This window comes from Melospiza georgiana, chromosome 26 (assembly GCF_028018845.1).
Source record: "Melospiza georgiana isolate bMelGeo1 chromosome 26, bMelGeo1.pri, whole genome shotgun sequence".
NCBI lineage: Eukaryota > Metazoa > Chordata > Aves > Passeriformes > Passerellidae > Melospiza > Melospiza georgiana.
The window spans coordinates 6219691-6236406 of record NC_080455.1 but is presented as its reverse complement, the minus strand read 5'-3'; the positions used below and the strand labels follow the sequence as shown (position 1 = coordinate 6236406).

Here is a 16716-nt window from a genome sequence, read left to right as displayed (position 1 = left end):
TTGTTGCTTAATAAGATTTTCTCGTTTTAACCTTTGTTCTGGACCAAATATGTTCTGTCTTGTCACAGCTTAGGGGTAGAGCCATTTGCTACCATGGCTTAATTAAGATGCTTATTTTCGTTTATATTTTCGTTTATATTTTCGTTTATATTTTCATTTATATTTTCATTTATATTTTCATTTATATTTTCGTTTTCACTCTCCTGTGTAAATGAGGCCGCTCCTCAGCCATGCTCTCACTGGATTACACGGGAGGACACTTTTGTGTTCTGCCCTTCCTTGGTCTGGGTGTGCCTCACTCCTGGCAGAAGTGACCTGAAGCTTCGTTATTTTTATGTTTTATAAGGCTCATGAACAAGCCACAGTTCCCAGATCCTCAGAGAGCACAGGATTGCCCTTTTGTTCCTAAATCTCCTAGAAATCCTGCTTTTGAATATGGCCCAAGAAGCGAATGTTGGAGGTTGGTGGGGGGCTGAGGTGATTTCTGAGGCTTTCTGATACTCCTTCACAATTTTGGCTGCAGCCCAGGGCAGCGGAGAGGCCTTTGGTGAGGTTTTGGTGCAGATAAGAAGTTTTTTGTGGAGTTTCCCACATTTGATCTCAGTTGGCAGAACAAGCAGCACAGCTTTACCTGGGCGGGGTGTGTGGAGTTTGGAGCTGCAGCTTCCAGAGAGACCTGGGTAAAGCAGAGCTGGGAGAGATCCAAATTGTCTCGTTTCACCTCCACGCTCTGGGGTTAATTCAGGCTTTAAATTGTCACTCCTGGAGCTGCGGGTTTGGCTGAGAGGTGTGAGGTGGGTGCGGGCTGGGAGAAGCCTGGCGGGGAATGAGGGACCTGGGGGTACCTGGGCAGGTGAGCCAGGGAGGGGCTGGGGTGCCTGGGGGTATTTGGGGTATCTGGGCAGGTGAGACAGGGAGGGGCTGGGGTTCCTGAGGGTACCTGGGCAGGTGAGACAGGGAGGGGCTGGGGTACCTGGGGGTTCCTGAGGGTACCTGGGCAGGTGAGACAGGGAGGGGCTGGGGTACCTGGGGGTTCCTGAGGGTACCTGGGCAGGTGAGACAGGAAAGGGCTGGGGTGCCTGGGGGTACTTGGGGGTACCTGGGGTACCTGTCCAGGTGAGCTGGGGCTGTGCTGAGCTGAGGTTCCTGGACAGGTGAGCCAGGAAAGGGACTGGAGTTCCTTGGGGTACCTGTCCAGGTGAGCTGGGGAAGGCCTGGGGTTTCTGGGGATACCTGGGGGTACCTGGGGGTACCTGTCCAGGTGAGATGGGGATCTTCAGGACCATGCTGGGCTGAGATTTCTGGGGATACCTGAGGGTTTCTGGGGGTACCTGTCCAGGTGAGCTGAGGTTTTGCAGGGCCATGCTGGTCTGGGGTTCCTGGGGTACCTGTCCCGGCTCGCCGGGGTTCTGCAGGGCCGTGCCAGGCTGGAATACCTGGGGGTATCTGGGGATACCCGGGGGTTCCTGGGGTGCCTTTCCAAGCTCGCTGGGGTTCTGCAGGGCCGTGCCAGGCTCGCTGCTGCCCTGCCCGAGCTCCGGGGCATTGCCGGGACGTGGCGGCAGCTGGAAGTGGGTCAGTGTGTCACACCCAGCCCGGGCATTGCCTCGGGCACAAAACCAGCCCAGGGCTTCCTTTTGTATGGGCAGCGTGGTTAAAAACGCCGCTGACAGCCCCATTTGTTGAGGGCTTTTTGTTGTAAAAATCTAAAGGAGCTTAGGGAAGTTGCTGAGAACTCCAGGCTTTCTGTTCTGGCAGGGTTGTGGAAGGAAAACTGGAAATTAGTCCTTATTAAGGTGTTTTCTGATGCAGGAATCACCTTTTGGGCAAAGCTCTGCAGTGATCCAGGCTCCTGCTTGCTCTGCAAGGTTCTGATGTCCTTTCCTGTAGGAATAAGCACTGAGCAGCTGCCTCATTTATACGGGAGAGTGATTGACCGATGAAAATATAAATGAAAATAAGCACCTTAATTAAGCCGTGGTAGCAAATGGCTCTGCCCCTAAGCTGTGACAAGTAATCGAGGCTCCTGCTTGCTCTGCAAGGTTCTGATGTCCTTTCCTGTAGGAATAAGCGCTGTGGGATAGTTTATTTTAACGCTTGCAGTGCTGCTGCCTTGGGTTGAGGTGCCGTGGGTTAAAACTTGGGATTCCCGTTCAGGTTCCACGGCTCAGCCCGTGTGAAGTGCCTTTTATAACACTGGTTGAAGTTGCTTTTAGAGACTCCTGGAGCAGTGGAGATAATAAATGCAGCAGAGATAACTGGGGCCATGCAGCAAACTGAGCCTCCCGCAGTCCTTGGGAAGGCTGGGCCTCAGCGCTGCTTTGTGAACTGATTTCTGTGGTTTTGGGCTGACTTTATCTTGTCTGTTCAGTCAAACTGTTGAGTTTCTGAGGTTCTGATCTGGATTTAGTCAGAAATAACCATTACATGTTAGCTGCCTTGCCTCAGGCAATAATCAACTGTTTTAAAGTCATCCAGATTTATTGCTCCTAAATGTAACCACTTTTTTTTTTTTTCCCTTTTAAATACAGTTTGTGACTAAATAATTTTGTTGCTAGAGAAGTGTGTGAGTAACTGTGCACTTGTACAGCAAAGAGGGTGTTTTGGGGGAAAATTTTGTTTTCCCTTAATGAGCTACATATGCTGCTTGATTTCAAGTACAGGAGGATCTGGAATTGTGGAGGAGTCTTGTGGAGTGTAAAATTTAATAGAAAATAACTCTCAATTTGTCAAACCCCAGGCACTGTAGATCTTCATCCCTGTGCTGGGTGGGAATGTTGTCTCTGTTCCTCTTTCCCAAATATTTCCTCTGTTGTGTTTACTTAACCTTTATGGAGGATATACAAAACTCAAAGCAATTTGAATGTTAAAGATGTGATGAACTGAATCTATAAATATTATATCTATAATAATATATTTATATTATATAATATATAATACTATATCTATAATAATATAATAATATATTTATATAATATATAAATATCTATCTATAAATATTTTTGGGAGAAAGGTGTTAGTTTAAATCCTTGCTGTAATTGCACAGTTATTTAAAACAACTTAGCCTATATGGAGGCTATACAGAACTCAAAGCAATTTGAATGTTAAAAATGTGATGAACTGAATCTATAAATATTATATCTATAATACTATAATAATATATTTATATTATATAATAATATAATTTTATATATAATAATATATATATAATATATTTATATAATCTATAAATATTTATCTATCTATAAATATTTTTGGGGCAAAGGTGTTAGTTTAAGTCCTTGCTGTAATTGCACAGTTGTTTAAAACAACTTAGCCTATATGGAGGCTATACAGAACTCAAAACAATTTAAATGTTAAAAATGTGATGAACTGAATCTATAAATATTATATCTATAATAATGTATTTATATTATATAATAATATTATATATATAATAATATAATAATATATTTATATAATATATAAATATTTATCTATCCATAAATATTTTTGGGGGAAAGGTGTTAGTTTAAATCCTTGCTGTAATTGCACAGTTGTTTAAAACTGGGCTGAGCAACAGCGAACTTCACATTTAAAAATTTACATTTTGTTTGTCCAAATGCTGGAATCTGATTCTTGGGAGTAGAGGGGAAGGAGCTGCTCAGAAATCCCAGCCCTTTTCGTGGAGGAAGGATTCCCAGTCTGTCAGTCCTGTAGCAATCCTTGATCTCAGCTGGACTTTTTTCTGTGCTGTACAAAGATTTCAGTCCACAGGTGCAGGATTTCAGTCACAAAAGTGCCTTGGTTCACATCAGTTTTGGAAGGGAAACGTCTCGTTGAAAAGTAAAAGTCATTGAAATTAAAACTCAGTTCTTTGTGTGCGCCGAGATCGTCCCTCTGGAGACAAGTTTTTGTGCTTCCTCACAATGGTTGAAAATGAGAAGGTTTTCATAATATTTCAGGTTGTTAGTGTCTGACAAAGAAACAGAACGTATCCAGCTGAGACAAATACCTTCACTCCTCTTTTCAGGAGCTGGTGGGGGCTCCGAGTGCAGAATCCTCCTTGTCAGTACTCAGAGAAGGGTTTGTTCCCACCTGGCCCTCACCTGCAGCCCTGCTGGGGCTGGGAGGGCTCTCAGTGTGCTCAGAACAGTCAGACTCTGCTCTGGAACCTTCCAGGGATGCTGGCAGCTCCTTAGGGCACTGCTTAATTGGGGCCATCTCCTGAAAATCCCAAAGGAAGCTGCAGCCCTGTCCTGCTGTGTGTTCTGTGTGATCCCAGGAGCTGGGACAGAGCTGGCCGGGAGTCCTGGTGGCCACAAATCCTGGGATGGAGGTGACCATAGGCTCTGCTGACCACAAATCCTGGGATGGAGGTGGCCACAGGTCCTGGTGACCACAGGTCCTGGGATGGAGGTGACCACAGGTCCTGGGATGGAGGTGACCACAGGTCCTGGTGGCCACAAATCCTGGGATGGAGGTGACCACAAATCCTGGGATGGAGGTGACCACAGGCCCTGGTGACCATAAATCCTGGGATGGAGGTGACCACAAATCCCGGGATGGAGGTGACCACAGGTCCTGGTGGCCACAAATCCTGGGATGGAGGTGGCCACAGGTCCTGGTGGCCACAAATCCTGGGATGGAGGTGACCACAGGTCCTGGTGGCCACAAATCCTGGGATGGAGGTGACCACAGGTCCTGGTGGCCACAAATCCTGGGATGGAGGTGACCACAGGTCCTGGTGACCACAGGTCCTGAGATGGAGGTGGCCACAGGTCCTCATGGCCACAAATCCTGGGATGGAGGTGACCACAGGCCCTGGTGACCACAAATCCTGGGATGGAGGTGACCACAGGTCCTGGTGGCCACAAATCCTGGGATGGAGGTGACCACAGGTCCTGGTGGCCACAAATCCTGGGATGGAGGTGACCACAGGCCCTGGTGACCACAAATCCTGGGATGGAGGTGACCACAAATCCTGGGATGGAGGTGACCACAAATCCTGGGATGGAGGTGACCACAGGTCCTGGTGACCACAAATCCTGGGATGGAGGTGACCACAGCTCCTGGTGGCCACAAATCCTGGGATGGAGGTGACCACAGGTCCTGGTGACCACAAATCCTGGGATGGAGGTGACCACAGGTCCTGGTGGCCACAAATCCTGGGATGGAGGTGACCACAGGCTCTGGTGACCACAAATCCTGGGATGGAGGTGACCACAGGTCCTGGTGGCCACAAATCCTGGGATGGAGGTGACCACAGGCTCTGGTGACCACAAATCCTGGGATGGAGGTGACCACAGGTCCTGGTGGCCACAAATCCTGGGATGGAGGTGACCACAAGCCCTGGTGGCCACAAATCCTGGGATGGAGGTGACCACAAGCCCTGGTGGCCACAAATCCTGGGATGGAGGTGACCACAGGTCCTGGTGGCCACAAATCCTGGGATGGAGGTGACCACAGGTCCTGGCACTGCTTTCCCAAAACAATTCCACGTGGGAAGCACTTGGGACAGAAATTCTCCTCTCCCCCTGCTTTCCCTGGCCCTGGGTGTTCCCAGCTCCCTGGGGCTGGTGGGGGAAGCTCCCACATCTCACTGAGCTCATGGACCTGATTCCCCCCTTCCCATGAGCTCTGTGGCCATTTTATTGTAATAGCTTAATTGGTTTGATTAGCTCAATGTACATTATCGAGGGTGGTTGTTGGAATGTTCTTTGGATGGGACTGCATGTGGAAAAACCCTGTGTTTTGCTGTGTCTGGACTAAAGAATTCCAGGGTGCCAGGTGATGCTGCTTGTACTGAGGCAGTAGAACCTTTTAATTAATTAATTAAGCTTTGCAGGAAGTAGTTTTATCCTTTAATTAATTGATTAACCTTTGCATGGAGCAGTTTTTGATCTCCCTCCCTTACAGGAACACGTATTTCCACTCTTTGCTCTGAGTTTATCGGCTGAAAACTGGAATTTCGTGAGAGAATCTTGAGGGAAGGGTGGGATCAAGCCTGTTTGTTTTGCCCTGGCTGTGGGTAAAGCTGCAGAGCTGGGAAGCCTCTGTGGAGCAGATGGTGCTGGCAGGGCTCCTGCTCAGGATGGAATTCATTCCTGAGCCAGCTCCTGCTCCAGCTCCCCGCTCCCCTCGGCCCCTGCCATCTCCAGACCCTGCCCAAAAACAGCCCCAGCGTTCCCAGGAGGCTGTGGCAGGATTTGGGGTGGTTTCTGTCCCTGCCCCACTCCCCTGCAGCCCCTTTTCCTCCAGCTCAGCCCTGTTTTCCTGGGGGATTTGAGCAAACCCCTGGCAGATGGGTCCCCAGCTCCCCTGGCTCATCCCAGGGATTTCCTCCTTGTGTTCCTGCAAAAACATTTGTGCAGGAAGGGCTCCCCATGGGCAGGGATCAATCTGCTGCTTCTCCTCCAGTGCTGACCCTGAAACAGCAGGTTTTGTTCTCAAAAAAAAGGGCGATTTTTGTTCCTTGTTTGGCAAGGTTGGGAATCTCCCTGGGCAGGGCCACCCTGAAGATGGAGGGGTTGTTTAAATGGCCCTTTTGTTTCCAACAATTCCTGTTGGAGATGAGAAGTGAAGTATCTTGGGGTGAATGGGGTGAAATGGTATTTTTCTCCCTCAATTGGTTTTGCACTGGGATTTCCTGCAATACTGGGATTCATAATTTGATTTTGTTCTGGACTGGGTTCTGCATCCCTGGCTCCTGGCTTGGGAAAGGCTTTTCTGCCTGTGAGAAACTGTGATTTTATGCATAAAATTCCTTTAAAGACTCCTTGGGGAAGGACATAAGACTTGCAGATCCTTGTTTTGAAGCAAATTTGCATAAAAGTTACTGTGTAAAATTCTAATATTTTCTGGCTTCTAAAATTTCACTGAAAACTGTTCATGTGCCTTTGAAATAAAAAGTTTTACCCAGTTAAAATGAAACGTTGGTGCCCTGGGTGTGGAGTCTGCCCATTTTAGGTGGTTTTAATTCCAGGAGCTGGGAGCACTGGTTGTCTCTGGGTTGAGTTCTGTGCCACACTCACCCATTCAAACACAGAGCTGGGAGTGCTCCCTGCTTCGTTTTGTGTTTTCCTAACACTGTGACTACTTCCAGGAGCATCTGCAATACTTCTTGGCTGCTCTGAAATCAGTTTAAACACACTTTAAATGCTTTTTTTTCCATGTGAAAGCCTGGCAGGAGCTGTTTCCCTGCAGTTCATCCTCCACAGCCCAGCACTGCCATCTCGTGAGTGCTCAGAGTGTGGAGCTGCTGCAGCTCCTCCTCATGGAGAATTCATTCCTGGGGATATTTGCAGCTGAAACGCCACTAAAACCTTTTATTTCCCTTGCAGATTTCCAGCATAACCTTTAAAAAGTCCGTTTTAAAAATCATTGTTTCATCCTGAATGATTTGAGAGTTTGTTTTGGATGTTTGGAATTGTGTGTCTGTATTTCTTGTAAGACTTGCCTGACACTTTGTTCTGTTTATGTACATTGTAAAGACAAAGTGTAATGAAGCTACGTTAAAAAAACCCAAAACCTTAATTTTATAATTTTTAATGTTGTCTGGCACATGAAAAAAACCCAAATTTTGGAAAGCTGTTGGGTTTGGAACTAAACAGAAAATGGTGAAGCATTTTGGTGGAAAACTCGCGTGGTGGCAAGTTGTGCACAGTGACAGAGCTGGGGGTGGTGAGGAGTTGTTATTTTTGTGGCACCACTTTCTGTGCTGAACTGGGGGCAGATGTGGTTTATATTTAGCCCCTGGCCGGGCTCTCGGGTGATCCTGGTGTCAGGAGTTCCTGACTAAGTGAATTTTTGGCTGGGAGCTCCTCATGCCCATGTCAGAGGGTCGCTCTTACAAATTCCCCCTTGCGGGAGCCGAGGGAGGAAATGAAAAATCTCTGCAGGCTTTCTGTGGAACTCCTTAGAGTTGGGGGTTAGAAACCAAGGGTTTAACCAGTGTATTTCCCTCCCTGTGTCCCTGTGCAGGACTGGAGCTATGGGGTCGGAAAACCCCAGCCCGCAGAACCCTGGCTGTAAGATCATGACCTTCCGGCCCTCGCTGGAGGAGTTCCGCGACTTCGGGAGGTTCATCGCCTTCATGGAGTCCCAGGGAGCCCACAGGGCAGGCCTGGCCAAGGTGGGGGCATGGGCAAGGGGCTGGGCAAGGTGAGGGCATGGGCAAGGGGCCGGGCAAGGTGAGGGGATGGGCAAGGTGAGGCGATGGCTGAGGGCTGGGCAAGGTGAGGGGCTGAAATAGGGCAGGCCTGGTCAAACTGAGGGCTGGGCAAGGGCAGGGCTGGGCAAGGTGAAGGGCTGGGCAAGGTGAGGGGCAGGGTGAGGTGAGGGGATGGCTGAGGCCTGGCCAAGGTGAGGGGATGGGCAAGGAGCTGGGCAAGGTGAGGGGATGGCTGAGGTGAGGGGATGGCCAAGGTAAGAGGATAGCTGAGGGCTGGGCAAGGTGAGGGGATGGGCAAGGAGCTGGGTGAGGGGATGGGCAAGGTGAAGGGACGGGCAAGGGGCTGGGCAAGGTGAAGGGATGGGCAAGGGGCTGGGCAAGGTGAAGGGATGGCTGGGGCAGGGCTGGGCAAGGTGAGGGGATGGCCAAGGTGAGGGGCAGGGTGAGGTGAGGGGATGGCTGAGGGCTGGGCAAGGAGCTGGTCAAGGTGAGGGGATGGGCAAGGGGCTGGGCAAGGTGAAGGGATGGCTGGGACAGGGCTGGCCAAGGTGAGGTGATGGCCAAGGTGAGAGGATAGCTGAGGGCTGGGCAAGGTGAGGAGATGGGCAAGGAGCTGGCCAAGGTGAGGGGCTGGGCAAGGTGAGGAGGTGGTCAAGGAGCTGGCCAAGGTAAGGGGATGGGCAAGGTGAAGGGATGGCTGGGCAAGGTGAGGGGCTGGGTGAGGCAGGTCTGGCTGACCTGGAATGCTCAGATTAATCCTACAAGTAAAGTAATTACAGTATCTGGAAGTCACCAACAAGCTCTATTAAAATAATCTCCCTAGCAAAGTCCTGGAAGGTAATTGCTTGTACACTTGAGTGGACAAGGAAACATTCCACGGAGAGCTCTTCATCAATAGCCAGCTCTCTTTAGAGCAGCAATAAACCCAGTAATTGACCTGTGTTTTAAAAGAAATAAGAATTATTCCATGCCTAACAGCTTTATTTCTCCACTGTGCTTTATTAAGGCCAGCTAAACACCACTCCTAACAAGTCCTTGTCAGAGCAAATGATCTCATCAGCCTGTGCTGGCATGGCCCAAGTGCTGACAAGTCCCCAAAGCCAGGGCTGCAGTGTCTGTGACAGTTCCATGTTTTGTCCCCTGCAGTGTCTGTGACATTTCCATGTTTCTGTCCTCATTGCAGGTGATCCCCACAGCTGCAGTGTCTGTGACAGTTCCATGTTTTGTTCCCTGCAGTGTCAGTGATAGTTCCATGTTTTTGGTCCCCGTTGCAGGTGATCCCCACAGCTGCAGTGTCAGTGACAGTTCCATGTTTTGTCCCCTGCAGTATCTGTGACAGTTCCATGTTTCTGTCCCCTGCAGTGTCTGTGACATTTCCATGTTTTTGGTCCCCATTGCAGGTGATCCCCACAGCTGCAGTGTCTGTGACAGTTCCATGTTTTGTCCCCTGCAGTGTCTGTGACAGTTCCATGTTTTGTTCCCTGCAGTGTCTGTGACAGTTCCATGTTTCTGTCCCCTGCAGTGTCTGTGACATTTCCATGTTTCTGTCCCTGTTGCAGGTGATCCCCACAGCTGCAGTGTCAGTGACAGTTCCATGTTTCTGTCCCCTGCAGTCTCTGTGACATTCCCATGTTTCTGTCCCCTGCAGTGTCTGTGACATTTCCATGTTTTGTCCCCTGCAGTATCTGTGACATTCCCATGTTTCTGTCCCCGTTGCAGGTGATCCCCCCCAAGGAGTGGAAGCCACGGCGCACCTACGATGACATCGATGACATGGTGATCCCAGCTCCCATCCAGCAGGTGGTCACGGGCCAGTCAGGGCTCTTCACCCAGTACAACATCCAGAAGAAGCCCATGACCGTGGGCGAGTACCGGCGCCTGGCCAACAGCGAGAAGTGCGTGCCTGCAGGCTCCACACGGGCGTGGGGCAGCTCCTGGGAGGCTTTTCTTGCCCAAAACTGGCTGATGAGAAAGTGCAGCCATGTTAAATGTGGAGCATTTGGGGGGAAACTGCTTTTATTGAGTCTCAGACCAGTTTGTGGCTTGGGTTTTGGTGTATCTTGGAGCTTTTTCTGAGAGTTGGTGTAGAAGGTCAGCATTTGGCTGAGAATCTTTCTGAAAAGAAAGGCTTGGGACCAAAAAATCATCTCTTGGCTCTTCTGGAAAAGGTGTTCCATGGCTGGGGTAGAAATGCAAATACTTTGGGGTGCTTGGGCAGACACTGGTGACACGAGTGTCTTCCAGAGTGCCTGGGGGCTCTGCAGGGCACTTCATCAGCTGGGATGTGCCACTGCAGTCTCATCCTGGTTCCAGGGTCTGGAGTGCTCCACAGTTCTGGAGGACCCTGGGTTTTAATCAGGACTGAGATGATGCAGCCATGGCTTTAAGCTGAAGGAGGGTGGATTGAGATGGGATATTGGGAATTAGGAATTCCTGGCTGTGAGGGTGGGCAGGCCCTGGCACAGGGTGCCCAGAGCAGCTGTGGCTGCCCCTGGATCCCTGGCAGTGCCCAAGGCCAGGCTGGACACTGGGGCTTGGAGCAGCCTGGGACAGTGGGAGGTGTCCCTGCCCATGGCAAGGGTGGCACTGGGTGGGATTTAAGTGCCCTTCCAACCCAAACCATTCCAGGATAATCAGCTTTGGCGTTTTCCTGGCACCTGAGGGCTGTGGGATAACCTCACCTCACGTCCCCATGGGATGGGGATGCGGTGCTGCACATCCAGCCTGCCCCAGAGGGGTTGTGCAGAGGTGGAGAGGCAGCAGTGGTGTGAATTAAAGGTGAAATACAGCCTCAGAGCTGCTCCCATGCCTGTGTTCCCTGGCAGGTACTGCACCCCTCGGCACCAGGATTTTGAGGACCTGGAGCGCAAGTACTGGAAGAATCTCACCTTTGTGTCCCCCATCTATGGGGCTGACATCAGTGGCTCCCTGTATGATGCAGTAAGTGCAGTGCTTTCCTTCATTTATTTCCTTTTTCTGACTTACTTTTCTCATTGAGGAGCAGTAATTCAGAATTTCACTGATGTAGCCACCCTAAAAAAACCCCAATACCTTTGTGGTTTTCCCCTCATTACAAAACTTCCCCTGAGATTTAGGATAACAGTCAGTGGAAGCTGTGAAAAGCTGACTTTTAGTAGAAAAATGAGGAAAAGTGTGATTTAAACAAATTCTTTTGCAAACTGTGACAAAAAATTGTCTATACCTTGAGTTTTGTTTCTTTTTTAAGGGAATAAAATGGAGATTTCTGCTGAAGCTCCTTAGAAAGCCACAGATAACCAGCATTTTAAGGAAATGGTGCTACATCAAAAATATTTTTCGAGTCTTAACATAAATAATTTGCATTTGGATTTTAAATTATTTACATTTGGATTTTAAATTATTTGCATTTGGATCTTTTCCTTGTAGGCAGCTCCATTAGGATACAATGCACCTGCACACTGAATTATTTTACAATTCAAATTGTTTAAGCTTTTCCGTGGTGAAATTTCATACTCTGCTTCAAGTAATTCTGTAAATGATAAAGGTTTCTCTCTTCTTACTCTTTTTAGGCAGATAATTTAAATCTCTTCCTCTGTAGTTTTCTTTTGAGTGGGAAGTGGCTTTCTTTGGAGTGTTGTCTGATTGTGTGTGAATGCATGAGTGTCTTTTTATTATCAGCGAGGTTTAATATGGGATTAATTAGAATAAGCAGAGATATCTGAGGTGCTCAGAGCCGTGCACATCTCAGGGGTGCAGAGGATTTGGTGTCTGGTGGGAGTGTCACATCCTTCCCCTGCTGGGATCAGGGTGGGACACAAGCCAGGCACCAGCACAGCTGTTCCCAGGTGGTTTCTGGTTTCACCTGAAGCTCTGGCCTGAGGTAGAAGGTTCTGCCCCTTTGGCCACACCGGGGTGTTTGTGATTAGGAGGAGAACATCTGAGAGGAGTGTGTTTTACCCTGAGTGTGTGCTGTGTTCATTACAGAACAGTTAATTGCTCAGTGCAAGAGCCTCTGCAGAGTGCTGGAGCACCCAATGAACCTTCCTGGGGGCACAGGGGGGTCAGTCAGTGCAGGCCCTGCAGGGAGCTGAGGCTGTGCCTGCTCCTGCCACTCCCAGCACAAACCATTCCTGTTGGCTTCCAGGACGTGGATGAGTGGAACATTGGCAACCTGAACACCCTCCTGGACATGGTGGAGCACGAGTGTGGCATCATCATCGAGGGGGTGAACACTCCCTACCTCTACTTTGGCATGTGGAAGACAACTTTTGCTTGGCATACAGAGGACATGGATCTCTACAGCATCAACTACTTGCATTTTGGGGAGCCCAAGTCCTGGTGAGTGAGGGCTCTTGGGCACCACTAAAACATCCTTTCCCCAGCTCTACCAAATTCCATCAGGTTTACCTAATCTCTCAATTCCCATTTTTTCTCTCCTCTTCCCTCCTACTTTACATTTAAAAGCAATTTCACTTTCTTTCATGCTGGCTTGCTCAGAGGCCTAATTCCTGACTTTCAGCAGGATTAGGGAGACTTGTTGACATCACGATTAAAACCAGATTTCAGCACTTGGGGATTTTTGCAAGCGAATGCACAGGAGAGCAAATGGGGATGGGAATGTGTGGATGCTTCAGAGGCACTGCAATAATGAAGCACTGTTGTTCTTGCTCTCTGCTCTAGGCAGGAAACATCTGTTACTTTCACATTTCCATTATTTAAATACATAAATATGTTCACAGCTCCAGGGACGAGTTAAGTGAAAAGGTTACTTTTCCATGGTCATTTTTTGGCATGATGGTGAAGCATTTTTCAACACTGTTGATGCATAGACTGCTTGGAAATCACTTCCCACAAAAGCAGTAGATAGTTAAGGATGAAATAAAGAATGTGGGAAGTCTGGAATAAGTTACCAAGAACCAATATGCTTCTTTTTAAAGCAATTTAAAAGTATAAGTGCAGAGACTCAACAGCCCATGGGAGCTTTGCTGAAGATCTGGATGTGACTAATAAATATTGACATTTGCGTGCAAATGAGAGCAGAAATGTCACAGGGAGGCTGTGCTGTCACCGTGCCCTGGCAGTGGCAGCAGCATCCTCCCACCTCTCGGGGCTATGGCTCCCTGGGGGCTCTGGGCCTTGGTGCCTGTGGCACATAAAAGCCCCCAGGAGCCAGGAGGCTGTAAATGAATGGCTCCAGTGCTCTTTTCCAGGCCTGGGAAGGGTGCAGGGAGGGGCTGACTCTCTGGAACATCAATGGCAGTGTTTAAAACCCTTCCCAACACATCATGAAATCTGTTTCCCAACATTCCTGCTCCTTGGGCTCGCTGTCCAAGGCAGCTGCAGGAGGGTTTTACAGAATCTCTTGTGCTACCTCTGTTAAACAAGTGGAGCTCCAGAAATGTGGCTCTGGGTTATGACTGGGATGTGACTGATCCCAGGGAAAGGTTCATCCCAGGGAATGGTCCCAGCCCCAAGGCTGTCACAGCTCCAGGAGTGTTTGGGCACTGCTCTGGGACAGGCTGGGATTGTTGGGGTGTCTGTGCAGGGCTAGGGGTTGGACAGATGATCCTGTGGGTTTCCAGCTCAGAATATGATTCAGTTTGCATCCTGTCAGTTCTTCCTCCAGAGTCCCTTAATTCCAACCCATTTTCCTGGTGCCATCTCCAGCAGATGGTGCCACAGCCCTCGGGAAGCTCCTCAAACCCTTTGGCCATGGAGCTCAGGGCCAGCAGCAGCACAGTCCCATGAGGAGCTCGGGGCCACCAGCACAGTCCCATGAGGAGCTCAGGGCCACCAGCACAGTCCCAGCAGGAGCTCAGGGCCAGCAGCACAGTTCCATGAGGAGCTCGGGGCCAGCAGCAGCACAGTCCCATGAGGAGCTCAGGGCCAGCAGCACAGTCCCAGCAGGAGCTCAGGGCCAGCAGCACAGTTCCATGAGGAGCTCAGGGCCAGCAGCACAGTCCCATGAGGAGCTCAGGGCCAGCAGCACAGTCCCAGCAGAACTTTCAGTGCAGTTTTCATGGGTAGGTGGCAGTGTGTGACACAGGATAGGATGGATTGTGACACGATGCCACTGCTGGTTTGGCAGGGCCTCCTTGCCCTTCCCTTGAGCATCAGGCAGCAGTTTGCCACTTGCCAAGCCACTCCTTGTTCTGCACCATGACAGCTCCTCTCAAGAGTTCTCCAGCTCTCCTCCGAGCAAGCCCTGGCTGCAGAGAGTAAATGTGAATCCCCTCGGAGCAGATCTGGAACTTTGCAGGTACCTGAGCTGCGCTGGGAGTGAGTGCAGCTGTCGCAGGGCTCAGCTGGGGGAGCTGTTGGACTGCACTGCTGGAATTGCAGTGCTGCAGCCTGGCTTTGCTGGGGATGGCTGAAATGTTCCTTCTGTTTTGCTGGCACCACCTCTGTGGAAATTTCCCAGCTTCCTTCATCCTTTTTATAGACTCCGTGGCTCTGACAGTGATCATCTTGGAAGCACCTCAGGGAATAGCAGGAGTGTGGAGAGTTACAAAGTCTACCAGTTTGGGGTTGAGCTCTAAAATAAGAGGCAGAGTTATTGTTTGCCTGTCAGAGATATTTATTCAGTGGAACCAAGGACTCTGTACATTGGCAGTATCTGCTTCAAAATTGCTCGTTAAAAGCCGTAACTCTTTCTTTGTGTCTCCCATAAATTATCCGGGGCTGTGGGAATGGTGAGGAGCCACCAGCCCTGCTGCCTTCTGCAGGGAAGGGGAGAAAGGAGCTGCTTCCCTGAGAACCCTCCTTTCCAGAGGGATTTTCCCTGTGGGTGTGCTGTTCCCAGGCACAGGCTCTGCTCCTCACCTTCTCACAGTGCTGCTGCAGCTGCAGCTGGAAATTGAGGCTGACAGCTGGAGCAGGAGGCATGGGAGGTGTGGGCACTGCCATGCAGCACCCCAGCCTTGGGAGCAGTTGTGTAACCTCATGTGAAGCCCCCGAGGCAGGAGCTGCCAGATCCAGCCTTCCACTCTCTTTTTCTCTCAAATTACACAAAAACGTCCCTCTCGCATTAGGAATTTAATTGCCACCTTTTCACAGTCTCAAACTTTTGAAATAACTGAAATGTGTTTAATTCTGCAGCCCCATATTAAACCTCTGGTGGTGGGAATTTTTGCTGTATCAGTTATACATATTGTGTATAATTACCTCATACACTCCTGTGTGAGATCTAAAATTGAGCATATTGTCAAACGGTGCGAGCAGAAACTGATTTTATAATGACAGAAGCAACAAAGCTGAGTGCCAGGCCTCATTCTTCATGGTGATTATGGCATTTTAGTGAGGAATGGATGTGGCTCAGCCTTTGCAGTTCCAAAAGAATATTTTTAGATGCTGAGGTGTTCCACCAGCACTTTTATCTCCATAAAGATGTGCAGTCCCACCTGGAGGCTTCCTGGCTGGGGAAGTGCTGCAGGAAACTTTGAATCTGAGTATTGTGAATTTGCCTGATACACTTTAGGAGTGTAACATTTTATTTTGTCGGTACCACCTGATTGGGTGATACAGTTATTTTTCCTGGATATTTTGTGGTCCTGCTGTACAGTAACAGTATTTATGAAATTTACTAACTGTACAGTAACTGTATTTAATTTACCTTCCCTGGGTGCTGGTGGGGTTTTACACTCTCCCTTCTCCCAGAAACCACAGGTGTTAAAGCAGACTGACACTGAGGAAGGTAATTGATTTTTATAAAATGTCCCTTTTCCCTTATCATGATGGATGTTTAATCCCCTTTAATTAAAACAGGGAGCCAGCTTTAGCTTTTAAGTTATATCATCTCCTCTCCAAAACACTCCCTCGCTGGAAGTGGATCATGCCTAATCTGTTTGACTTTGATATCACAAAGTACACTTTATGCCAGAACAGCAGTTTGTGTGGAATTAAGGACAAATTACCAGAGGAACTTTAAAATAATATGATTAGTTGGAAGCGCTGGTCACAGATACAATTACATCCCAGAAACACTTCTGGAATTCTGTCTTGTGAAAGGACTGCAAACCTGAGAGTCCATGGAGTTGCCCCAAGAATTTCTGCTTTCTCCCCTCCCAGTGAGGCTCCCCGCATAGGGCAAGTCCAGCCAAGGAGGGCAAATCCTGCTTGTGGCTGCCCCTGGATCCCTGGCAGTGCCAAAGCCAGGCTGGATGGGAATTGGAGCAGCCTGGGACAGTGGAAAAATGTCCTTGCCATGGCAGGGGTGGCACTGGGTGGGATTTAAGGTCCCTTCCAAGCCAAACCAGTCAGGGGTTCCGTGGCTCTTCTGTACATCTGCAGTTTAATGCATTTGTCAGCAGGGAAAGCTCCCCTTCCCACAGGCCTGTGAGGGGAGGGAGATTCCAGCCAGGACTGGCTGTTCCCTGGGGAGGGATTCCCAAAGGAGCCCCTCTGGCCCTGGCTGAGAGCCCCTCCTGGAGCAGCAGCAGCAGCAGCTCAGAGCTGCTCAGCTTCTCCCTGGGTTTATTTCTCACTCTGGTCTGCAAGAGCTGCAGCTTTGTGTGCTGAACTCTTGTCCTGTGCTCTCCCCTCAGGACAGGAAATGTTAATCCCTGGAAAAATGCCTTGGAGGAGGA

The 16716-nt window shown here is 49.4% G+C and overlaps 1 protein-coding gene across 1 annotated transcript in view; it reads left to right on the top strand.

Moving 5' to 3' along the window:
* KDM4B (lysine demethylase 4B) overlaps positions 1 to 16716 on the top strand; it is a 73143-nt gene that overhangs the window by 3178 nt on the left and 53249 nt on the right. The window contains exons 2-5 of the mRNA XM_058041031.1: positions 7963 to 8113; positions 9872 to 10047; positions 10978 to 11092; positions 12276 to 12469. Coding sequence (XP_057897014.1) covers positions 7973 to 8113; positions 9872 to 10047; positions 10978 to 11092; positions 12276 to 12469 — 626 coding nt within the window. The 5' untranslated portion in view covers positions 7963 to 7972. The remainder of the gene's footprint in view (positions 1 to 7962; positions 8114 to 9871; positions 10048 to 10977; positions 11093 to 12275; positions 12470 to 16716) is intronic.